This window comes from Xiphophorus couchianus, chromosome 5, assembly GCF_001444195.1.
Source record: "Xiphophorus couchianus chromosome 5, X_couchianus-1.0, whole genome shotgun sequence".
Taxonomy (NCBI): Eukaryota; Metazoa; Chordata; class Actinopteri; order Cyprinodontiformes; family Poeciliidae; genus Xiphophorus; species Xiphophorus couchianus.
In genome coordinates, this window is record NC_040232.1 from 24,860,233 (window position 1) to 24,885,750 (window position 25,518).

Below are 25,518 nucleotides of genomic sequence, written 5' to 3' on the forward strand. Positions count from 1 at the left end.
CGAACCACTTCACTGTCAATAGGACGCCGGTGTCCTCATGGAATCATTGGCTTGCATGGAAGTGTTTTGGGGCTGACAGTTAAGGGGTTTAATAACCCACTTACAATAATAACAAAAATACTACAGAAGTATTCGCATGAAGACGGCAATAATACAGTAAGGCATTTCTTTCACAGTTCATCAACAAAGCTAAAGTCAACCTCCAACAGGGTTATTAGTGCTAAAGAAATTAAAGGAGAGGCTCTCCTTAGGTTCCTCCCTGCCTGTCCATGGTGAAGCAGATGTGTGGACAGATGCCAGGGGCAGATGGGCAGCCGAGACTGGAGCCATGGCAACCTGTTGGACCGAGCCAGCCACATAACTAAAGACAGGTTGGTCGGGCCAGCTCACTGAATGGAAGAAGTATTGTTTTGATTGGAGATGCCATCAACCAATACCAAGGTTGTTTGAATGCCCAACTGCTCTAGCATTACTGGGGTTCGACTTTATTAGGTTTTTTATGTACTAAAAATAGAATTATAGCAACATAAAAAAGAAAAGTGTCAAAAAATAAATATCGGCTATTAATAATCTGAATCAGAAGAGAAATGGTTGAACAGTGCTACACTGTTTTAGGTGTTTTGGTGAAATAGAGCAATTTATTTCATCGCCTGGTAAAATGTAGGAGCTCTTGAGAACATTGTGTTTTTGAGCTCACAAAATTGACAAATTTACAACAAATTGCAGAAAACTGACACATTGTTGGTAATAAGCCTGGAGAAGATTAGGGGGACCTTCAAAATTTAACAGAAGATGAATTAAAGCTGATGATATACATTTAGTTATTCCAAATTAGAAAACAAAACAAAAGAAACATAGGAAGTAACAGCCTGGTCTGAAGAAAATTGAAATATAGCGCAGATTCGAACACAAATTGAAAAGTGGAAGTAAAAAAAAAACACACACAAAATAGAAAAGACAGAGATGGAACTGGAAATGAAAAGCATTGTTGGGATCAGTGGGAATGAGGAGGTCTGGAAGCTCATCCCAGTGGAGGGAAGCAGAAGGGCCCTGTAGCGCTGCTCTCAATCTGGCCAATGCAAACAGCTGCGGTGCTAACACAATTAATAGCCGGATGAGTTAGTACCAGACACAAGGCCACACAAGCTTCCCCTCCCCATCCATCCACCCACATACACATACATGTATGAGCAAAACAGAGGCGCACACTTCACACAATACAGTAATCCTTTGCCCACAAACAGCCATATTATACAGAAATACATCTGAATGGGGTAAATTCAAACTACAAGCTCAAAAAGTGTTGAAAAATCTATTCAGTGCCACTCTGAAACATAAAACACTATTTTATTACTTAAGTCTTGCACTACACATATCAATTAATGTAAATTATTGAAAACTGTTTTGCAGTGGAAATGCTCAGAAAAGGGTTGGTGACGGAATTAGTCCGGTTTTTACGCAAGCAAAAGAATCCGACTTTTCCCCCTCCACATCATCAGTGAATGCACCACACCTAGACTTCAACAAGTCTCACTTACAACAACTCTCTCCGGTGTGCAATTTGTTACTGAGAGGAGAAGACTCAGTTCTTTTCGCCATGAAAATAACTGAGCATAAAGGAAGTCGAGGGAAGCACAAAAAGTTTTAGGCGCTTCAGGAAAGAAGATTCAATTTTCTATAGAGGCATGTGAGATATTCCGTTAGGATAGCATTTGATAAAAGCAAATAACAGGAAGCTGACCGTATTATTCCAAATTTGTTCGTTTCTATCCTTTTGAAAAGTTCAATTCTATCATAGATCTACAGGAAGTCTTTTTAAAATCAGCTAACATAAAGGCCAATTTACTCTACAGAAAATACACAACAATTCTAAATACTAGTAACGCTAACCTTGCTAACTGTGCCAAACGTCAATTTATAAAAAGACAGTTTTAAAATACTTACTGCATTATCATTTTGTCTTTTTTTTTTTTTTTGAATGATTAGTGAAGCCCTGAGGAAAAATTACTCCGCTTTCTCACACAGTGTGAAGTCACCTCTGGTCCTAAGGCAAATATTGATTGCTCAGTCACTGAAAGTCTTCTGGATAGTAACAATAAATGAATAAATGATTTAACATCTGTTATATCTAGTAAATTTAATTTTTCTAGATATGATGAACTATATTTTAAACAGTTCAAAAATAAAAACATAGCAGAAAATAAAGTTTGATACATTTCTTCTTGGGTTTTATTCATTGTTGAGGGGTTTGTTTCTGGTTTCACATTTGGTGATTCTACTACGTTTTTTTAAATGTTTTTATGATGTAAAGCATTTGAAATGCCCAGTTATTGGCTCATAACACTGGTATCGGCTTATCATAACCTCTGATTGGTGCTTCTCTATTATGTATTTTTAATCCAAAGCAATAAAACAATGTATAATGTTCCACACATATTTATTCATTTTCAAACAATACTAAAAGGTGTTTTTTACAATTAGTTTGTGGTTCTTTGGCTACATCATGAATAGCTTAAAATACCAACCATGACAAAACAAACAAACAAACAAACAAAAAAAAACAGTCTTATTTCACGGCTAACACGAACAAATGTATTTAAAAACACTCAAAATCGTCCATATTCTGTTGGGAAGATATGCGCAATCTAACACTTCTCTAATTGAATAGTGTGTGTGAATATCTGCTTCGTTAAAAGTATGCGGCCCGGGATGTCTGCGCTGACGTTTGTGAGACTCGCATGATGGAATTCATTGTTGTCCTCCGCTATTTCTATCGGGGATGAAAGGCTTCTCACAAAGCTTGTTCCTCAAAAATATTTGAATGATGTGGGTATGCAGACTTTAATCCACAATAGAAGAAGAGAGGAGGAAGCCTGCGTACTTTTCACGCTCGCAGCAGACACACACGCGCACGCCAACACAAAAACATGTCCAGCGGCTATCCTGAAATTGAATCAGCCCTTGAAAGAAGCAGGTGTAGATTGATATCTGTGTGGATAATTCTGTTCAGCCAACATGTTGGTGACACGTGGAGTGTATATCCAGGTACAGAAATGTACTGAAAGTAGTATTAAAAAGTGTAAATGTTGCTTTGGACTGTGAGATTGGTGGAACACAATATTTGAGACCTTGGTAAGCTCCTATTTTTGTCTCCTCTGTCTCGCCATTAGCTACAAGCTAGCTGCTGACTAGCTTTGAAGTACGCTGGTTACAAGCTGGGACCGTCCCTGGCACCAGATACAGCGTGGTGCTGACCACACACAGCCTGGCGCCGGTCCAGGCGACGACCGGAGCCCCGCGCTCTGGCAGAAGGACGAGGAAGAAGGCTGTAGGGAACTCAGCTGGTCGAGGTCAAATCCAAGTGAACCCATGCGCAAAAACACACACACACACACACAAAAAAAAAACCAAGAAGGGCTCTGGCGCACATGAAACACTCAAACAGTCCTCAATTCGGAGCCAGAAAGCATTATTAACCTGCTTGCCAAGGCGCACACTGAGAAAGACGCTGAAAGAGACGAGGTAAAAGAGATGTCAGTCCCCCGCAGGTCAAGGGCAAACCCAGCCTCCTTGAAAGGGAAGACCCTGCAGCGGCAGCGGCTCCGGATGGTTGTATTCACAGAGTGCTGCTGTCACACGGGGTCACTGCTATGAAAAAGTACATTCTTGACCCTGCACTTTTTATTTCAGAACTCAAGACCTGAAAGAATGCGGACGAGCTGCTCTGTGAAGGAGGCTGATAATAATAAAAAAATAAAATAAAATGGCTTGAGAAAGGAATGAATGTGTACCCAGATAAACCACGAGGAATCAAAACACATGAATTAATAAGGAATAGTTAGATTTTAAATGAGTAGGAGTAACAGTAACACACAAAAAGCTGATATTAGCAGGTGTATCAGTCAGGCCATTTGCTTGGGGAACCACACAGCTCATAACTTGGCCAACTATTGATTCTTTGCAACTAAGTCACCTGATCATGTGGAGGCGCCATGACGGATGTCAGACGCAACACGGATTATTGAACGGAGCGACTGCGATAGTTTCCCCAAGTTGATTTTGCTAGTGTAGCCATGGCTTCTACTTGTTCAAGTCGACTTGTTTTGTCTGTGGAAGCAGCTCGCCTAGTTGGGGCTAGAAAGCAGTATCTACACAAGCTGGAAGTAGCTAGCTTAGAAACACAGACCTCTTTTCCTCCTGACATGTTTGTTGATTTGATCAAATCCTCCTAAATTCATGCCACATGATTTAATACCACCATGTCATAAACAATGTTTCCTCTTACACCAAAGCAGACTTAAAAGTGATGTTATTTTTTCTTTTCGTACGGGCTGTATTATCGTGGTGCTTGTTCCCCATGGTTACTTACGTCATACCTTCTCCATATTGCAATATTTAGTTGCAACTTACTGACTTAGGAAGAAATAAATGTGAATCTCAGCAGAATGCAATGATTTTAGGGCATTTCACCAGTAAAATCTTGTTTTATTTTTTCTCTAAACACTTCTGTATTGTAAAGAATGTCAATATACATTCTCAAAAATAAATGTCAGCTTGTTCCCATTTAATCCTGCAAAATATCAGAAAATCCCAATGGAAACATTATCGGATTTTAGGATGACGATATTAGCTGCAATAAATGAACTAAGGCAGAATGACTAAAAAAGCAATTGTTGCCCAACAAGAAAGCACAATCTTACATCTACATTCGAGAGCAAGTTTTCTTTTTTTTTTTTTAAAGAAAAGCTAAACGTGACAAATATTAGAAATTCAGCCGTGATTATCCTGGATTTTGGAGGAGGAGGAATTATTTTGTTATCTGGAACATGAAGTAAAAAACAAATGTTTTCCTTTCAAAATTTGCAAACACCTTCAAGGATTTCTGCTTAAAAGAATGAAAACAGAGAGCTGCAACATGTTTGTAATCTTAAAAGGGATTTTACGCAGACACATTTTCTAAAGAATAAAAATAAAAAATGCTCACAGTTGCGAAAGAAAATAAGCGATTTGGTTAATGTACATTTGCTTTTCCAGTGCGACTCAATGCGTGCCACTGTTTGAAACTGGGAGGCATCGCCACTAAAATAACAAGGTCACATTGGAGAATTCAATTGAATTTCTAGCACAAAATGTCTAGACCTGCATCGCAGAGCACAAATAAAGACTTTGCAGGTTTTCTGGTTCTTTCATGGTGCTGTTATTTTTCAATTTTCACACCAAGGAGCAAAATAACAATTTCTCAGTGAATAGTAGAAGATTTTTTTTTATTTTTTACATGTTCTGCTTGGAAGAAAACGGCAATTATTTTATAGTCTTAAATAAAGGGGAAGAATTATGTGTTTTCCAGGCACATAGTATCAATTTATAGCACAATCAAGTCACTATGTTACCTTCAGTTGTTATAAAAATGATATGTATATCAAACATTAATTAAAGGAAATTTGTTTTTGTAATTTAGCGCCTAGAAACTGGGCTTCTGGCTCTTTAAGAAACTCCTGCTCTTTCTGAAACTCCGCCTTCAGGACGTCATCACAACATGGCTCCTCTACTAACCCTTTAACAATGTTCTTACCACCATTGTAGTGAGAAGAAGAAGGTATATTGAGCTCAGCAGATGTGCAGTTTACTCCAGGTGTTTGCTAATTACTCCTGGCTAGTCTGAAGGAGCCGAGTGGGGGAGTAGAGGTGAGGTTGACGCTCAGAAACTTGGAAACTGCAACTCTGAGGAGGAGCTCTGCCTTGAAAATGGTGCTAGGTGTTTTGCACAGCTGAATGGTTGCCACGAGAGACTAAAGGATTTCTCAAACCTGCATAAGCGACAAAGCAACACTTCAGGTTTGTTTTTGACGAGGGAATAACATTATAACATGATGTAAAGCTCCAAACAGTCGATCTTGCATAATACTGCCCCTTTAAAACAAACATGACGTCTAACTGGGTGATGGGTGTTGAGGCTTAAAACCAAATCTCTCTCTTCACGAATGCATGCTAGTGGAATAGATGAGCCCCACCTGAAACTAAGCGAATGAGTGCATAAAGGTGCGGGCATTTCGTGATGTTTGGATGCACAATTGCCTGCCTGCGTGTTGCAGCCTGAGATGGTGCCAGGTGAGGTGGCCGTCCACGCTCGCAACACAGAAGCACACGGCCGACCGTCTGATGACGGCGAGGTACCAGAATAACCGTCAAAGCCGCACCAGAGACTGACTCGCTCATCCGGCATTAAACGTCCTGGTTACCCACCTGCACTGGCAAACAGTGGGAGACCCACCACACACACACATATACACATACACACACAGGCAAGCTGGACCCAACCAGTAGTACTCTCAACAGGAAGTCACTGGACCTATTCATGAACATTGCTGTTCAGCTCACAGAAGCAAAGGTGTTGGGTCTGCCGGTCACACAGCGTGTTGGAGATTAGCCAAAGTTAGCTGCTGATCATTTAATAAGGGACAGAGTGTGATGACGGTACCCTGCTGGGAGCAGGTGTTACCTGGTTAGTAATGTTCAGCACTGCTGAAATGGGAAGAAAGCAGGTGAAAGTAAAGGCTGCTATGGCTGAGAGCGAAAGAGTACAATCCAGATGATTACAACTAGCGGTGTGCCGATCAATTTCCAGATATTTACATGCGAAACGGATCTTATTTACATTTAAATAGCATTAAAAAGCTGCTGCATTTGGGTATTTTCTTTTTAAACTACAAGAAAGAAAAAAAAACCTCAAGATACAACAAGTTGTTTTGTTAGTTTGTCCTCAACTGACCTCACTTTAGTTTTGATAAGAGGCTCAAAACAGATCTGTAGCTCAAACTGCTGTACAAGTTTTGCTTTTAAAATGTTAAAGTGAAAGAGTAGTATAGTTTAGTTATGCAATGATATAAACCTTTTATTGACATTTAAGAACACTACCTTATGCAGTTAAAACTAGTTTGTTTCTTTGTGGGCATTGTTGACTTTTTCCCCCCATAATATTAGATTCAGACATTGAAAGCGTGTTGTGACTGAGACCTTTTAACACCCGACAGCGTCAACTTAAAAACAAATCTGTATTGGTCAAAATCGGAATCAGCATGTCAGGCTTATTAAAGAAAAAATAATTTACTTTTTTGTTGTTGCGTCTCAAAAAAACATGTTGTAAAGCTCTGAATGTTTAGTTTTTTAACATCATTGACCAAAAAAAACATAAAAGTTCTGTCAAGAGAGTTAAGACAGTTGAGGTCAAGTGTGAGGCATTGGATGCTGATATAAAGGGTTAGACCGTACTTCTGGCAGAGCTGATTGAAGAGGACTTTGGGGTTGACGGGGCCTTTCCCCGACTCCTTCATGCTCTGCAGGAAGTGGATCATGGCTGCAGTCAGTGGGTCAGGGCTGGACAGAGCCACGGTCAGCTGACTCTGGAAGAGTAAGGAAGGGTTAGAGGGAAAATGTCATGTTATCGGATCAAATATCTGTCCCTTTAATTGAGTTCTAAGAAGCAAAACAAATTGTTTTTATGACTTTATCCACATTTTCAAGCTTCCTTCAATTGGATACAAAAACCGATAAATGTTAAATTCCTTATGATATGTTAACAATCGTCTCTGTGGGAAAAAAATGAAAATCATGAAAATTTTGAATTACAAAATTAGAAAAGTCTAATCGGAGTTTACATTTGTCTCATCAGAGGAAGAATACATGACAGCAGACTGTACCAGATTTGTCTCGACAGGCAGACAGATCTTCAGCTTGTATCCTTTCTCCTTCACTTCCTGAATGAGGTCGATGAGCATGTGCGTCTGCGACAGGTTCTGTTAAATCAAAAGGAAAAATACTTTTGTGATTTCATTCATCTAAAAACTGGATACCACTGAATCCGTATAATCATCACACATAAAGATGTTCCGCTGTATTAAGACCCAACTATGAATTATTAACTTCATGAGTCGTGACCGGTGGCCGCCAGCCGGAAAGATCCGTGCAACACCTAAGAGCTACCAGCAACACCCTTCATTGTGGAAGTTGTTACTGACAGAAATCGACTCAAAGTTAGATATTTTGAGAATCTGAAGTACCGATTTGAAATTAAACTAATTTTTACAGAGGAATGTTTCCTAATTTTTTTCCAATTTGCTATTGATTTGCATCAATAGCAAATTGGATGAGGTTTTGTCTAATTTGTGAAGAAACAAGTTGACCCGGAGCCGACTTGAGAAAATACAAGGAATACTTACTGCTAGCAATGCTCAACAACCTAATTGCTAAAAAAATATAAACTCTAATCATTTTGTTTCTTATCAACACTAAATCCTGTTTATAAGTGAATTCTTCATTTTCCACACAAAATGTGATGTTGGTTCTGATTCTACTTACAGCAGGAAGGACCCAAATAAATGTTGTCAACAGAGTTAATTGCATTTCCAGAGAAAATAAAACTGGTGAGAGTGTCACAAAAATGTAAAGTTGTAAATTGGCCACAAACCTCTGATGGTTGCATCGTTGGTTTATGACAGCAAAGATTGCTTGTGGGATTCTAAAATGCTGTATACAACACCTGTGCCAATTGCTGTGTCCATTTTTGCAGCATTTGGAAATTCAGGTGAGCTTATTATTCTGAAAGAGGCTTTCAAAAAAAGGCTTTCAAAAAGATATTTATGATCCGTGGCGTTTCTCCACAGAGAAGGAACCTTGGTGAGAAGTTGGCCTGAAACAATGGCTGCCGCTTCACGTTAGACAGGCACCTTTTTTTCTCTCCTTTGCCTTTCAATGGATATTTGTTTTGTCAAATCCTGCCAATAAACACGGTTGCTATGGAAAACACACAATAAAGCTGGGCCTGTGAATGCAGACACTGCTCATCCTCTGACAATTATGTGTTTTCACTGAAAAAGATTGCAATTTTCAAGGGGACAATACAAACAAGGGGGAGAGGGAGAGAGAGAGAGCCAGGGAGAAGCATGCAAAGCGCGCTCGCTCGAATTTCAATCAGCCGCCGAGACCCTGAGGGTGATTAACAAAATGGCTGAAAAAAACAGCTTCATTGTTGCAGAGGCATGTCAGTTTGCAGTCACCATGACATGACCAGGGGCCGGCTGAGGAGGCTGTGTTGTCAACGCGCTCTGCACCGACTGAGCACCACTCGCAAGGCCGGTGTTTCCAAGCCAACTCGGCGTGATCTGCTGCCCTGTGTTTCGCTGCGCACCGCGGCCGGTGGACTCTGTTACTGTGGGACTGTATTCAGCGTCGCTTCGGACCAGCCTCATAAATAGATGAGTGTTTACACGTTCTACAGAGTTCTATTTATCGCTGTGGCAGAATGGAAATCCTTGTGATTGTGATGTTAGGTAACGGGTCGGCAAATAAAAGAATTACTTGTAAGCAGGTTGTTTGCGATGAGATCGGCACTTTATTACACAGCTCTGCTTCGGGTTTATACCAGCTACTGTCATAAAATAAAGGGCTGAAACTGTTAATTGGATTAATTGTGATTAATCGATTATTGAAATAATCTTCAACTAATTGATTAATGATTGACTCTAAACATTTCACTTAATAAAATATAGGTCTGACAATTAATTAGATTAATCGTGATTAATCGATTATTGAAATTATCGTCAACTAATTTGGTAATCGATTATTAACTCAAGAAGAGGCCACTTAATATAATTAAAGGCTGAAATGATTAATTGGCTTAGTTGATTATTGAAGTAATTGTCAACTACTTTAGTAATCAATTAATTGTTAAAAAATGCCACTTGCTGGGAAAAAAAGCACTCAGAGCAGTAATTTATCCAAAACTGTACTAAAAAATATACATTTTGCATTTATGACAATACCTTTCTTTGTAACTACGTTCTCCCCAGAACTCCTTAAGTAGCAAAGCTTTAGCTTCACCTGGCTCAAATTGAGCAAAAAACCAAATCTCCTATCAAGCACCTGTTGCATTCCAATTATTAATTGGTTAATGCAAAAATTAATAATTAATCTACAAATGTTTACATTAAAAAAATGCTACAATATTGCATTTTAGGCAATAAAATATTTATTTTCTTATCTGAAAACAAAAACTGAATGATTTGTTAAATCATTAAGCAATCAATATAATAATCGATTACAAAAACAACTGTTAGTTGCAGCTCTAATATAATAGAACTAAAATAAGAGATGGGGGCTGGTTTCTAAATTACTGCTCTCTGCTCCAACATCTGCATCTTGTCACTAACAGAACCTTTTTGCACAAGCTAAAGTAATAACAGCTTTATTACCAACCTGCATAACAGCATTGAAGAAGCAGGTGTTCCCAAGGTTAATTATCCCCTTAACAGGGACCAAGGTGCTGTTGATGGCAGGATTCTTTCCTCTTTGTGCTTCAGCGTAGTCTGATGGTTCTTCTCGCAGCTTGATGATCTTGGGTGATGCTGCTGGAACACACAAACACAATGAAATGCCGATGGCTAGCTTAGACACAAGCAGTCAAACACACCAAAAATGGTGAGATTAAATGGTAGGTGTTGCGTGGTTAAAAGAGAGCTGGATTTCTCTGCAAGACTTTTGGTCGTTTTTGACTTTTCAGAGTCAGTTAAATCTCTTTTCTGGCCCATTTTGCTTCAAGAAAAAAAGAAAGGTGCCTATTAATTTTACACACCTTGATGTTGGGTGTTGACCAACCCTCCCTCATTACACACCACCTGCCATGATTAACTCCATCAAACATTCAAGTTTATCCAGCTTGAAGTTAAAAAAATATGCCTAAAAATGATGATGAGGTCAAAATACTCACTTGCCTAGCTATGCACATAGCATAACTGGAACTCTGGAGCAAATCAAACCACATTAAGCATTTCTGTTTGTAGTACTTTCCATTACGGTTAAATCATGAACAAAGCTGGAGTCAAATTTGGAGATAGAGATGTAAAAGTGTGCGGTTTGAAATTAAAGTTACATATAAAAAATGATAATCAGTTTCTTGCCAACTTTGATTTTGAAAAAATATATATACAAAAAAGAAAGTGGTTCAGACTTGACATGAGAACTGGGTTGGGAGCAGGGTGCTGCGATGGCAGCTGGAAGGAGAGCTGGGTCATTTGGGGAAGGCAGATGACAGCTGTTGAAGTTTCTGCTGGTTTGTGAGAAGGAGGGGGAAGCAGGGCGATGGTTGGGGCAGGAGAACTCCCCTTCCATAGCCAGCTGTTACTTCTGATCACCGCGGAAAACTAACCTTCGACAGAAACAACGACACAGATGGTCAGTGTGGAGCGGTGCGCGGAGCGAGGGACGAACCGGAGCGGATCCTACAGCTGCATGAGCCGATCTCAGAACCGGTAGGTTAACATCTGACTGACAGAGTGCTAACACGTGTTAGCAGACACTGATATGCCGTTGTTCCAGTTAGTGACTAGCAGCTACAGTGCCGATAAAAGTATTCACCCTTTTGAATGGTTGACCCTCTCTACTGCTTTTATAAATCAATCACGTTCAACTAAATTTGGCTTTTTTGACAAATTTTTTTTTACACAAAAATCCTTTTTGTGTAAAAAAAAATAAAAGTTACATTTTGTTTGTATTGATAGCAAGTCCAGACCCAAATCCCAACGAGAATCTGTGGAAGAGCTTAAACCTGCTGCCAGCATATCCTGTATTACCCATCTGACTGAGCTTGGGAGAAAAAAACAAGTTTTAAAATTCATAAAGTTGAAAGAAAAACACACAAAAAGACCATACACACAACGCACTTTTCAAAATTTATTCGGAAACCTTCTTTTAACAACCAACTACTCAAATTCCTTGCTGCTACTATGCTCCCTTTTTAAGTCATAAATGACTTAAAATCCCAAAAGTCAAGCAGTTCAGGGAGGTACTTTTGTCATCCACTGGACAAATCCTGATGCTAATTATTAGGTCTGATGCTCTGACTTAACTTGGCCACATTTTAGAGAACTGGGGAATATTCCTAATATTTGTAAGTAATGGCCTCTGGAGTCTAAACCAATCACACATATCAACAAACTTTAGAACAACAACAAAGACCAAACATTTTCACGAGTCAAAAGAAGAGCAGTTTGATGCAACTTTTCCTCTGAACTTTTTGGTCAAACAATCTTTACTGCAGTACAGAAGGTCACAATTCTATCCTCGCATTATTGTATGACATGAAAGACAAGGGAAAAAAAATCATAAATCTAACATAATGTTAAAAACTTTTTCATTGGAGAAGGAATTTCATGTTAACAAAAAAAACCTACTTCCTTCTGGTTTCACAATGACAGAAGCGATTCACTGAAGTATTCAATGGTTTGTATTGAAAAAGAAAACTTAAAATTACTCTTTAGACAGACGATAATGATTTTAAAAAAAGTCACAAAAAGGCAGACTGTGGAGATCTCAAAGGAATATCGAGAGACACAAAGGATTCATAAACACGGGTCACAAGCCCGACCTGTTCACGCCTAAACCAAAGAAAATCAATTGAACCGCAAGCCTTTTGTAAGAACCTGCATCTTTACTTCGACGCTCAAATGGCCTTGCCTTTGCATGGATTCACTTCTTGTGCACAACATCTTTATTGCAGATCTATTCTTACAGTGACAGCCACTACCCAGAAGGCTTCTCTCCACAGGGGGCCCACAACTCTAAAGTCGTTGGAATGTAAACCTTGGAATTAACGCTCTAACAAACACACTCAATGTGAACGTCTAATTCTCTTTACAGAGAAAAGTAAAGAAAAGGGTAACTTCTTTGGGAAGTTTACAGTCTTGTTTTCAACAAATGCTTTGACTTTGCATGACTTTTACCAACTGCCGTTCGGTATTGATGAGAAACGGCGTACGCATCCTTCAACTTGTCCTGGAATTTTAGGGAGAACGACGGTAAAGGTGAGGTTCAGCTTGTCAGGACGACAAGTTGTCGAAGCGCGCTGTATAGGATAGCTAACTGCATCTGGACCTCTGCGCTTGCAACATCTGTAGGCCTGTTTTTTTATCCTCGTCAGGCTGCCATAAGGGAGTTCCCAGATGTCAACACACACGAATCCAAAGAAAACAAACGGAGATGGGGAGGTAAGGGAAAAACTGTATTTTTGAGGTTGGTGTGAAACAATCTGCTCACGCACGAGTCAACAAGTGATTAAAAAACAAAAAACAAAAAAAGAAAATGACCAGGGTAAGAGTGAGTGTCCGAACGGCATTTTGTTGTAGAGTTCGTGAGACAGATAGGCAAGGGTTGAAAAAGCTACGACCGGCACTTGGAAGTAAAAGAGAGTGCAGAGGAATGAGAAAGCCAAACGGGCGGAAAGAAGATGCCGATGGACACGCTCTGCATCTGGGACCGTCACCCAAGGTAAACAATGTTCAGGGAGCCATCTGGTTGAGACTGTGGGGGGCAGAGGAGAGGGTTGGAACGAGCGCAAGCATATGGAAAAGCAGATCTTTCCTGTCCCTGCAGCGGTCGGCGAAGGCAAATGTCAGCATGCGGCGCGTCCACGCTTGAGTGTGCCGCGCTCGGCACCACCACCTGGCCCTCCTTGCTCAGCCACCGAGTGTGGGCAGCAGTGACACTGTGGAGCCTTTCCCCCAGGGGAGGAGGAAAGCACTGAGGTGCCTGAGCTCGACCACAGGCATGCATGCACACCAACACCTCCTGCAATGCCAGCCCAGAGATGGACAGAAGAACCAGTGACTTGGCTTTCCTTCACAGGGGATAGAGCAAGAGTCCATTTTTGAAACGATGCTGATGATCCTCCTGTTGATTCAGATCATTCTTATAGGGTCAAATTACGTTGAATATTTTCTCTAGGCACCTGCACCAACAGCTCCAGTTCACATTTAGATGCTTGTATACCAAAGTCAAGCTGATTGCACTGAGTCTACAGAGATGTATTATGACAATCCTTCTTGGGGATGATTGGCTAATGGGCTTCACAAAGGGCGAATGTCAAACGACATCAACAGGAAAAGGTTTCCGCCAACCAGGGAGAAACCCAGCACACGGGGCACGATGGCAATGACAGAAACTTTCTCATGTTGCGTCGTTTACCCGCATGTGCAGGTCCGGTTGCTGGGTTGAACAAGGGCAACCATTGTTATTATTCAGAAAACAATACCACTTACTTGCTGTTCTAACATTTACACACATAGCCGCTAAACTTTTCTATCATGAAACGACAAATGACATTCAAGTGTGCCATTTACCAACATCTACTGCTTTTAGCACCAAACTTACCACAATCCCCCCATCTGCCACTTGCGACGTCAAAAACTATACTGATCTAAAACAACAACAAGTCTCTGCAAAGAAATATTTTCCAACAGACTCTTCACAGCCTTTTTTTTTCTTTTCTTTTTTCACATGCTTCACAGCTGAATAGAGAGGCAGCCGGATCGCACGGCCAGTTGGCTTCATCCGTGCATCCATGCTCACTTTCAGCGCAGCAGCGTGGAGGGCCAAGGCCAGCTCACTTCATGCAGAGCAGGCAGTCAAGAGGAAGCCCAGGCAACACCAAATGTCTTATTCATTTGCTAATTTGTTGTGACTGCAGGGCATAAAAAGCTTGCTTTCTTGCCATCTGAGGCCAAGAGAGCCCACTGACATGCTACTTAAAGACACACACACACACACACCCCAACAGATTGCGCTACCAACTATCTGCCCTACTTTTATGTGCAATGGTGGTAATAAATGGAGACTCGCTCTTGATTACTTTCACCACCAGGGGACAAGCATCTAGCCACTGACTCGGCAAAGCTGAAGTGACAGTTCCTAAAGATGGCCGTTTGCAAAACAAATAAAAACAGGTGAGAAGACGTGGGTAAATGCTTTGCCTTTAGCGGTTGCCATGGTGCCTGAACTCAACCACAACTTACCCAATACGAAAAGACCAAAGCGCTAATTCATCATGTAACAATGCGACTGTTTTTCCAACAAGATGAAACCCTTTCAAAACATGAACAAACTTTACACGTTTACGTCAACATTTTAGCCAAAACAAACTCCAAACAGCCTTATCCTAATTTATTTGACGTAAAGGTTTTTGGAATAAATAGCAGCAACATGAACATAAATGTGGTGACCACAAATTCTCTAATAACTGAAAATGCATGCTATTTTAATTAGGGATGGACCAGTTTTTATTTAGGACATCGGCTTTCATTAAATACCTTTTTTTTTTTTTACCCTAAATAAAACAAAGAGAAGAACTGCATCAAAACTCAAAATTAAACAATTATGACAAAAAAAAAAAACATTTACATTATTGTTGCTGAATTTAATTAAAATGAGTGAAGATAGAAGAGAAAATGCAGAAAAGCGGCACAAGATTTAAAAATAACCAATGAGACTGATGGTCCAGGTTGGAGGTGTAAGATTATCTCGCATAAATGTTGACATCAAGAAGACAGGAAAGAGCGGGAGGCTTCATGTTCCTTAAATAACACGAAGCTAGTTATGACTTCATGTTTTAGTCAATTATTTAGTAAATAAAATCAACTAAAATTAAACAAGAATTAAAATGACTACAGATGATTGAATTATATTCAAAATTTTGTCAGTGTTTAGTCTAAAAAAATGAATTTAAACCAAAGTCATGCTAATACTTTATTGTTGTCCGTCATTTTTGACTGATCGCTTTTTTTAAAATTCTGTCATTTTCTATTTTTAAAGTATAATTTTTGTTTTTACTCAAATGTGATCACAAATCTCAGTTTCCCATTATTTCATATTATAATATACTGGGCAATTTCTGTGAAATGTATTTTATTTATTTATTTCAAGCATGATAGTATAAAATCACACATGTGAACAAGGAACGCAAAAGACACATATTTTGTTACCACAATAATCTTAACATGCACGAAAAATATGGCTAGAATTGCTCGTAACCAACAATCGTAAATGTAGAGCCACAGAAAATTGTAATTAACTTGCCAACATTTGCTAGAAAATCATTTTAATTCATTGATTAACCATTACCAGTCATATTTTGCAGTAGAAGAGGTTTCTATTACCCTGAACACCGTTTTAAAAGTGGAAAAGCTACTTTTCTGTTTTTGTTGCTGCTTCAGAAATGTTATACTTGCCCAAACACCTTAGAGGTGGATCCCCCCCCTTGTTCTTAATACATAGTGACACCCCTGGGGATCAATGTGTAATAGATCTGAAACATAAAGATTCTTCCTCGTTTTGATTTCTGCAGTTTTTGTTTTCAATTTTCTTGCTCTGAAATCGTTTTTTGTTTAGTCTCACCGAAAATGTTTAAAGAAAGTGTGTGACCAGGTTTGATTCTGAGTAAACAGTGCCAACAGTCTGTGTAAACCATATCCGTAGCGTTCTTGAAACGCAGCTCTGGGCCACTCTAAAACATTCTGAAGGCTACAAGTGGCCCCCGGGGCTCCGTTTTAACACCTCTGCTGCAGGTGAACACTGACGTGTAATTACAGCAGGATCTCACTGTACCCATCAATCACAGAATGTCTATTTGTGTGTAAGTTTTAGTTTCTGAAATGATCTAACTGAGGAGAGGAAACGTGATAAAAGTTGCCAGCGTACACTGGAAAAAGACGTACTCGGTTCTCACACAATAAGCCCGGTTCCGATTAGCTTCAACTTCAATTTCAGAAGAAACAATCAAGCTTTCATTCCAAAACTCATTTCGAGACTTTTTCCACACCCAAACGTTGGCGGTCAAACGTCAAAACCGGCTCATAATCTGATTATGTTGCCAGTTTTGCAGGATGATGTAAAAGCAGAAAACACAAGAAGAAACAAAGGGCATAATAGCGTGCATATCAATGCAGCACAATCTGAGGAAGAAAGGCAACAGCTTGTGAACAGAAGCGGGATTGTGGGATTTCAATGCGAAACAAGCAGCGCCGTCCTTCCAACGCCGACATTTTAATTTACTCAACAAAGCCTCCCCAGCTGTGTTACGACGCCGGAGCCCGGCTCCCTGAGGTCAATTCGATTTCTACTGGGACTCTGGTACTTGAGCTGAAGGCCTTGATGGTGAGAGAGCACAGTTAATCGGCTTTCTTTCTTCCCGGAGCTGTTGTTGTACAAAATTATTATAGATTCTGAAAAAAAGACGAAAAAGAAGGGAAAAAAAGTCGGAGCTGTGGCTCCTTTTGTGCTTGAGGTCTATAGGAAATAAAAAAAAACAAAAAAACCCCAGAACATAACAGTGGCTTCTTAAGAAAAACCTGGCCTTCACAATCAAATGCAATTTCACAAGCTGCTTACCAGGCAACAAATATCTACTTTGCTGCGACAAAGAGGGAGCGGCCTGTATACCCAGCCGCAGGGAGAACTGAGAGACAGGGAAAGGGTGAAAGGTCAGTTAAAAGAGGAAGATATAGAAGAAAGGTGTAGGAGGTCACTTTCCACTTCGGGGGGTCAACAGCGAACCTGTTGGCTCCACTAGAGAACGGATTTGTTCTGGTTTATGAGGAAAGACCCCAACACTGGATTTTTATGAACGCATTTCCCTCAATTGTTCCGAATTTAAGATATTTCTGTCAGGTGTCATCATGGATTAGTGATAAGTGGCGTGTTGCAGCTCCACTATGTTTGATCAGATTACACAGCAACGCTTTTAGAAAACAATAATTATGTTTCCATCCAACTGTCATGCAAAATTTGAGCGAACTTTTTAAAATGTTGCAAATAAACTAATTAAATGCGTTTCCCTCCACCTTTTTGGAGCGAATCAACTGGTCTGCAAAAAGTGTCATTTTGGTAGATGCTGACGCTACGCATTGCTGTAACAAACAAAATGTCAAGGTTTGCAGACTAGCAGGAACCACGCATCTAAAAAAAAAGACTGAAGGTGCGTTCACACCGGCCCCGGTTAGTCCGCTTTAATCAAACTGTAGTTTGTTGGTCTAAAACGTCCAGTTTGTTTGGTGAGGTGTGAATGCGATATCCAACTCTGATGTGAATCCAAAAAAGGCTAACTCTGGTCCACCTTAAAACCTACATCTCAGTTCGGTTGACGTGAGCTCTGGTGCGGCGCCGCTGGCCAAGCTGACACGCCTCCTCTCCCGTGCCGGAGGTTTGTAAACCCAGCCGCAGGGAGATTAGACAGAAGTTTCTTTGTTGCTCTCAAACATCAACAAGGATATTTCTCTTCAACTACTCCGCTTCCACGATCTGGTTTTTTATGGCGCGATGACACAAAAAGTAAAAAAAACTGTATTCATATCTCAGTCTTAATAATTCCTTAAAATCGATTTCTAAAAAAATACTAGTTCCACTGTCAGATTATTTCACTTATAACAAGATATTTTACCCATGTTATAAGTGAAATAATTTGCTAGTGGAACTTGTACTTTGTCATCCATATTAATTAATTATTGATGACAAAGTACACGTTTGTCGTCAAACTTGATGTAACTTTTCAGCAAGATACAGGTTTCTGTGTCTTGCTGAAAAGTTACTTGTAAGTTAGTTTTGTCTTATTCCAAGTGTATTAATATATTTGCACTAGAAACTAAAGTAAAAATACTTGGTAAGATTTGGTGTTTTTGCTGGGTGGGTAAAACATTTTTATTTGTTCTAAAATCTAAAATAATTTACACTGATATACACATACGTTTTGTGGCGATAAATTGTATTTTTATTACAAAAAGAGCGCAAAAGTGCTGAAAAGAAGGAGGCAACGGTAAATATAAAGGTTTATGAAAGAGGACTTATTTTTCCTCCATCAAAAAAAAAAAACTAAAAAACTCAGCGTTTTAAAATACAGACATGCATAAAAGAATAAATCTCCAATAAGAACGCAACTTTTTTTTTCAGCAGGGCTCGCGGCACATTTGTAAAGTCGATATTTTCACGTGGAAGTTGATATTTTCAAGGTTCAACGTCCTCCGCCATCCCTTTCTGTGCGTCAGCATGTCTCCGCTGAGAGTTGGAGCGCTCCAGCTGTTAAAATCCAGTCGCTCTGACTTGTTGAGGACCCTGGCTCCCACTAGTGCGGCGCACAGGCCCAGAGGTGGTGAGACGCACAGCGGCTCTGCGGGAAGGACGGCTACAGATAGCGACGGAGAGACAAAGGATGACGGCGCGGGAGCTGGACCCCCACGCAGCTGCTCGCGTTCTTCAGGGAACGCAGGCGGGAAGTGTCGCTCGAGCGCTTAATTCCTTTAATATGTGCAGTCATGCGATGCGCAAGGTGGGGGCGGAGGGGTAGGATGGGGAGTAAGAGGAGGGCAGATAAATCCTGCAATGGTAGACATGAGGGACCAGCTTCACTGGGCCTGGGCAACTGGCCGCTTGGCCGCTGGCGACATGGCACCGGGCAGTGGGCCACGCTGAGACCAAAAAGTGCTGATGCTGCCCACCACCCTGATCAGATTCAGTTTGTTAGTCGAGCTCCCTGCATGCCAACACAACGCAGTGGGGGGCACCAGGAGCCAGCAACAGAAGGTGTGTGTGTCTGTGTGTGAATACATGAGATTATCAGGAGTTACATGGCTGACTGAGCGAGGAGGACTCAGGTGGTCTGAATGAGGGGAAAAGGACAGCTTAGTCTGAATGTTTAGTACAGCTACCAGTCTATGCCAGTATCTGCTGTTCCCTTTAACATAAAGAAAATCATAATTCATAATTCTTCAGAACGAATTATAAAATATGAACGGGTTTTTTTCCCCTCAGTTTGTCTTATTTTGTGACTGATAGGAGGAAGAGAAAGCTCCTGCCACAAGGGGGAGCCGCTGTACGGCAAGCCGACTACTGCAACAATTGGTTTAAAACTTGGTTTTCCTTTTCAATGGAAGTTGATCAAACTAAATAACATAATATTTTAAAACAATCATGCAGGTATACCGTGTTATGATGATCATCAAATGAAAAACAGCTGCATCATTAAACTTCGGCGATGTTCCGGCTTACCGACATGTCTGTTTTATTTGCTTTGGTGTGCAGCACCAACGGTGTTGGTTTAAAGTGCTTCATGAATAAAATTGTATTGTACTGTATTACCTGATGTCGCCTTGGCAGAATGTTTCTGCAAAAAGTCGAGAGTCTGAGCCAAAGCCTTCTTGTTGCAGTGTGTAGAGAGCTCTTCGTTACATTCAAAGCACCTGTTGAAAATGTAAAAATATATTTCATTAAGAATGTGACAAAAATACACAGCAAAAGCAGACAAAAACAGATGCACTGATCATTTTAACAAAACCAATTTGGTGTGAGTGGAGGAAAATTGTTTGGTTAAAATTGTTCATGTGAATTTTGATTAAAAATCGGCTAAATTTGTTTAGTTTCTATACAAGTTAAACACGTTGTCATAAATCAGCCCTTTGGTTGTGCAGCTTTACTTTTTCCTCGTTACGGTGGCCTGCAGGGATTCTCACCAGGCCTTCCACGTGTTCAGGCTGATGGTGATGTAGTGCGACTCTGGATGAAAGGTCTGGTGATGCTTGACGGCATGCTGGATTCCTGATTGGTTACAGCCCTGTAAGACAGTTCATTGAGACAGCTTATGTTTAAAATATCATTCTACTGATTTTAAAAAAATTAGACTTATTTTTGCATTTTGTCACATTACAACCTCAAACTACTATGTATTTTAAAGGAATTTAACATGAAAGGCCGACAAAATTGTAATGCAGATTTGGGAAATGGAAGAAAGAGATATGTTTTTTTTTTTAAATTATTATTATTCACAAATAAAAAGCTTAAAAGCAGACAATGCATTTATATTCGCGTTCCTGCATAGGGGTGCTGTGCAGTGTTAGTTTTCAGGCACATCTTCAGCTTTGAATATAGGAGTAAAAGTTCCATGTTGGTGGCATCTGACCAGAGCAGCTTCTTCTACATCTTCGCTGGGGTCTTGAAAATATGTTTTCTTCTTTGAGTGAAATTATATTAACGTTTTGCTTCAAATGCTTTTCTTTCATTGTGATGCTTCTCGTTCATTTTCTCAAGTTTAGAAACAAAATAACGCAATCTGTACGCACCAGCCTGATTTATTTCAGTAAGCAAAGGTAGGCAAAAAAAAACTAATTACATTGCTTCCTTGGTTGCAAATTTGATCACAATTAAGTGTAGTTAGTTTGATACAAGAGGCTACACAAATTAGGGCTGGACTGATTAATTGATTAATCACAATTAATCATGATTAATCGATTAATGAAATAAATCATCTCCTAATTTAACAATCAAATAATCATTAATGGAGTACACATACTCAAAAACCTTACTGAATGAACACAGCAAGAGAAGTAATCAAGTCAAAGCTGTACAAAAAATATATGCACTCTATTGCATTTTCGGCAAGGAAATTTTAATTTTCTTATTTTAAAAAGGGCTTGAATTATTTGTTCAGTTGTATATTTTAATATATTTCTAATATTGTAAAAGAAATGTTTAAGTGGTAATATGAAAAATCTGCTGAATGTGCCAATTTTTTAATCCGATTAATTTGGTTAATCGTCACAAAAATCAATAGATTAATCGATTACTAATACAACTTAGTCAAAGCCTTAATAAAAATGTGGAGTTTTTTTTGTCAAAAAAGCAGTAAATAAATGGCCAACTTCAAACATACTGCAAGATAAAAAGGGAGCTGAATTTGATCACGCTCTTACAATGTTTTATGTAAGAGAAGCAAATCTGACCTGAAAACCACACTTGAGGCAGACCAGGATGTCGTGGCACGCTGCCGGCTCGCCGTCGATCATCGTCCTCTCCCTCAGACACTCGGTGCAGACCAACCACACGCTCGACAGGACCGACTTCTTCACCGAGCTCAGGTCCACTGCTTTGTTAACATGTTGGCATGTCAACCCTGGTCGTCAAACAACATTCAATCGATGAAAGGTTTTCTATACGTGGACTTTTAAAGGGGGACCACTTATTCAGGGTCTTTGGTTTTTAAAAAAAGTGAACAAATTTACAGCGACAACAGATCAGAGTGCTCCTAAAAGCTTGAAGTACTACTTAATGAATGGTTTTAGCAAATCATCGCCTGAAACTGAAAAAACAACATTTTAGAATAGTATCAAAATGGGAGTGGTAATGTGAATCCTGGCCTTTAAAAACTGTTATAAACACGTTTACTAGAGTCAAGGTTTTAGTCAAAATCAATTTTGGTTTCAAAATAAGTCAACAGAAAAGAAAACTCTAAAACCAGCTATGAATGTAAGTCTAAATGCAAACTAAAGGGCTGCAACTAACAACTGTTTTAGTAAATCAATTATTCTATTGATTATTGAATAATTTATAGAACTAAAATTTGCCACTTACTAAAACATAGCTACAAACAAAGAAGGTATTTTAATATAAATGCAAAATGTTTGTTTTTTGTTTTTTTTTACAGTTTTGGCTCAATTACTGCTGTGAGTTGTTCTTTCTAAAATCTGCCGTTTTGTTGAGGCTGTATACTCCAGGTAACGATTAATCGATTACTAAATTAGCTGATGGTTATTTCAATAATCGATTAATCACTGTTGATCCAATGAATCGTTTTAGCTCCAGATAAAACATAGAAAGCAGTAGCAGTTTCAAAAGTTGAGCAACAGCAAAAGAAAACTAACATTTCAGATTTCTGTCTGTTCAGAAAACGTTAATATTTTGTTAGCATAACAACTAAACGCTTGCCCTGGTTGAACACGGCAGTAATTCCTTCTATTTGACGTGAACCTAGAGCAGTGTTGTATAAAGTACTGAAATCTCAGAGTCAAGTAAAAGTATAAGTACCTCTCCAAAATATGACTTTGGTAAAAGTCGAAGTCACTGACTGAAATGTTACTTGAGTTAAAGTCTTAAAGTATCTGAAACTTCTTGTACTTAAGTATGGAAATTACTGTAAAAATGGATGTACTCAAGTAATGTAATGAAAAGTACAAGTAAAAAGTAAAACAAAGTAAATGCAGTTTGAATGACATTTTTTATATTTTGGTAAACTTGTCAAATACACTTAAAATAATGTACCCAACCAAGTGCAGGCAAAATTAAACCTGCTAATAGATATACCTGCAGGCATCATTTAGTTAAGAAAATTAGGTGCTTTACCAATAGCACAAGGTTAACTTAACCTGCTTTACAACTGAACCAGCTTCTTAGTATACCCTCCAGGACAGAAAATACAAAGTTTTTGTAAGACTTAAATTTTCCCTTCAAGTAAGGTCAGTGCTGAAAATGAGAAAAATAAATAGTACAGAAAATGCGGCCAACATGAAGAGAAAGAGCTGTTACAATTACTCTACTTCACAAATCAGTGAATCAGTCAATCCTACAGTCAGTAGGTGGTGCACACAACTGGTCATTATGCAAAAGAAAAAAAGAATTGGGAGGGAAATGCAGCTTATTGGCATCTGTAAACCTGGTTTTGAACTTGCATGCCTTTCCTATATTCGTTAAATTTAGTCTAAATTGCTATCGCTATGGCTTCTGTCCCCCTTGAACAGAGGAGTCTAGGTAGCCTGATACAGTCAACATTAGGCCTAAGCTAAATACACCACGTATGGAACTGAAACGATGCCAAACAAAGTTCATTTATGGTCAACGTTTCACAATACAGTAGTGCCTAGTGACCAAGCTATAGTTACTGAAACAGGAGGATTATAACCATTTCATAAGTTACCTCGATGTGTTTCTTCAAGTTGGACGGGGAGTTTTTGTAAGATAGAATTTCCACATCTTCGGGCAGGAATAACATAAACTGCATGCGGTACGACGAATCTTTAACACCCACGAAAGAGTATATTGTGTTTAAATAAGGCCATGGGCTCTCATCACCAGCTGGTGGTTCCCCTGGAGCCGTGTCCGACGTAGTTGCAGTCGTTGTGGTCTCCGTCTCCTCCTCCATGTGGCTGCTGCTGATTGCAAGACTTGCTTTGTGTTTAATGGGAGAAGCGAAACAGGTGTATCCTATTGGAGGTGATGAACAAGCCCAGGCAAGTAGGCTACCGACTTTGTTCGGTAGCCTGCTTGCTACTTGCTAATCAGTAGGTGGGATCAAAACACTTGCGTTTCTCTCTCTCGCTTTTTTGTACCGAGTAACTAAACCACACATTGAAAATGTATCGGAGTAAAAGTACGCAATTAAGTTCGGAAATATAGTGAAGTAAAAGTGAAAGTCATCAAAAATTTTCATACTCGAGGAAAGTATGAAGTACTCCAAAATATACTTAAGTAAAGTAGTGAAGTATTTTTACTTCGTTACTATACAACACTGACCTAGAGTATTTAGAACCAAACCTGATCATTAATGGCACGCCAAGGCTTTTGAGCTGACTGCTTTCGACTTACCGCTGACTTCATCTGATGACTCCTCATCTCGAGGTTTCCGTGGTTTATTAGTCCGCTTTGTCATGTCGGCGGCTTTCAAAGAAAAGGGATCCTTTAGCCGCATCTGGAGCTCTGATAGTGCGGATAGAAAACGAGCTCAGGTTAGTTTTTTTGTTTGTTTGTGTTTTTTTTGGAGGGGGGACATGTTTTGTTTTTTTGTTAAAAAGAGCAAAAATCTCTCAACAAAACTTTAAAACCAAAGTCCCAAACCGCTCATAAGTCAGAACAGTCCAATATGATAGATAGATGGATGACAGACAGCTAAACAAGTAATGGATAATTTGACATTGTTGGTGAGATTGGTGGATGGATAGACAGAGAGGTAGAAATACGGATAAAACTATTTGACAATGGAATCAGGAGGGAATACTCTGAATCTATAAGTGCTATCAATAATATGTTTTTGTATGCCATCAAATTATTCCAGGCTCTCCCAAACCCTGGGATCAAGGGAAAGGTTGTGTAAAATTTGTTGAAACAGCTTCATGTGGTGTTAATTCAGATGAATGATTTAATACAGCAAAAACCTTCACTGCTTTTTCTGATGTTGCTAAAAGCAAGCACTTCAACCATATTGTCATGTTGCCATAGGAATCCAAGAGATCTTTCCTTACATGATTTATCCAATACTCGCTCGTGGTATTTAGAGTTGTTACATATTCATGTCAAATCTAATCATCCTATCTGAACAAGAAATGAATACATTAGTGTAATAAAAAGGACTGGTGAACAAAGAGAGTTAATTCACAGTGAATATCTACTCTACAATGGGCAAGAACACAGATAAGAGGCCTACTCAGTGTGGACAGTCCGGATTTATGCATTAAAAACTTCCCACCGTTAGCATGTACAACCTACACCTTAAACACAACCCCTCCTTTCATGACCAGACGCGAAGAAAGCAGTTTAAACTTACCTCTCTCAGCTCGCCGCTTTGCTGTCTGTGTTGGCTGAAAGTCAACAGTAATGTCTCAACTCTTCCTGGCTAGCTAACAAGCTAGCTGCATTAGCATGTCGCGACAAATGCAGCAACTAACACGTAACTTTCACACAGAACAATACTTTGACTTTACGACATCCCAAATGTTTACGCCAGCGACGAGCGAACAAGCCGCAGACTCTGTGTTTTCCCCCCTGTCGGTTTCACTTTCACCAGGAGATGTTGCTAAGCTATCGGTAGCTCCAACTTTAGCCGCAGAAGTCAACATGTGACGCAACTACGGCAGCGCAGCTTGATCAAATGCTGCATTCACGTAA

General features: G+C 39.6%; 1 protein-coding gene across 5 annotated transcripts in view; it reads right to left on the bottom strand.

Annotated features, from left to right (window-relative positions):
• The window catches only part of usp45 (ubiquitin specific peptidase 45), a 38,758-nt gene extending 13,260 nt beyond the window's left edge, over window positions 1–25,498 (bottom strand). For 3 of the 5 annotated variants that reach the window (XR_003595498.1, XR_003595500.1, XM_028017412.1), the window contains exons 1-8: window positions 25,178–25,497; window positions 24,223–24,333; window positions 21,588–21,757; window positions 20,322–20,422; window positions 19,951–20,051; window positions 10,252–10,403; window positions 7,698–7,793; window positions 7,270–7,400 (exon numbers count right to left, since the gene is read on the bottom strand). Coding sequence is in view for 2 of the 5 variants with exons in the window: in XM_028017412.1 (XP_027873213.1) it covers window positions 7,270–7,400; window positions 7,698–7,793; window positions 10,252–10,403; window positions 19,951–20,051; window positions 20,322–20,422; window positions 21,588–21,757; window positions 24,223–24,325 (854 nt within the window). In the remaining 3 variants the exon portion in view is untranslated. Of the gene's footprint in view, window positions 1–7,269; window positions 7,401–7,697; window positions 7,794–10,251; window positions 10,404–19,950; window positions 20,052–20,321; window positions 20,423–21,587; window positions 21,758–24,222; window positions 24,334–25,177 lie in introns of all 5 variants that reach the window. The other 2 variants (XR_003595499.1, XM_028017413.1) reach the window with 2 other exon arrangements.
• Window positions 25,499–25,518: the final 20 nt, after the last annotated feature.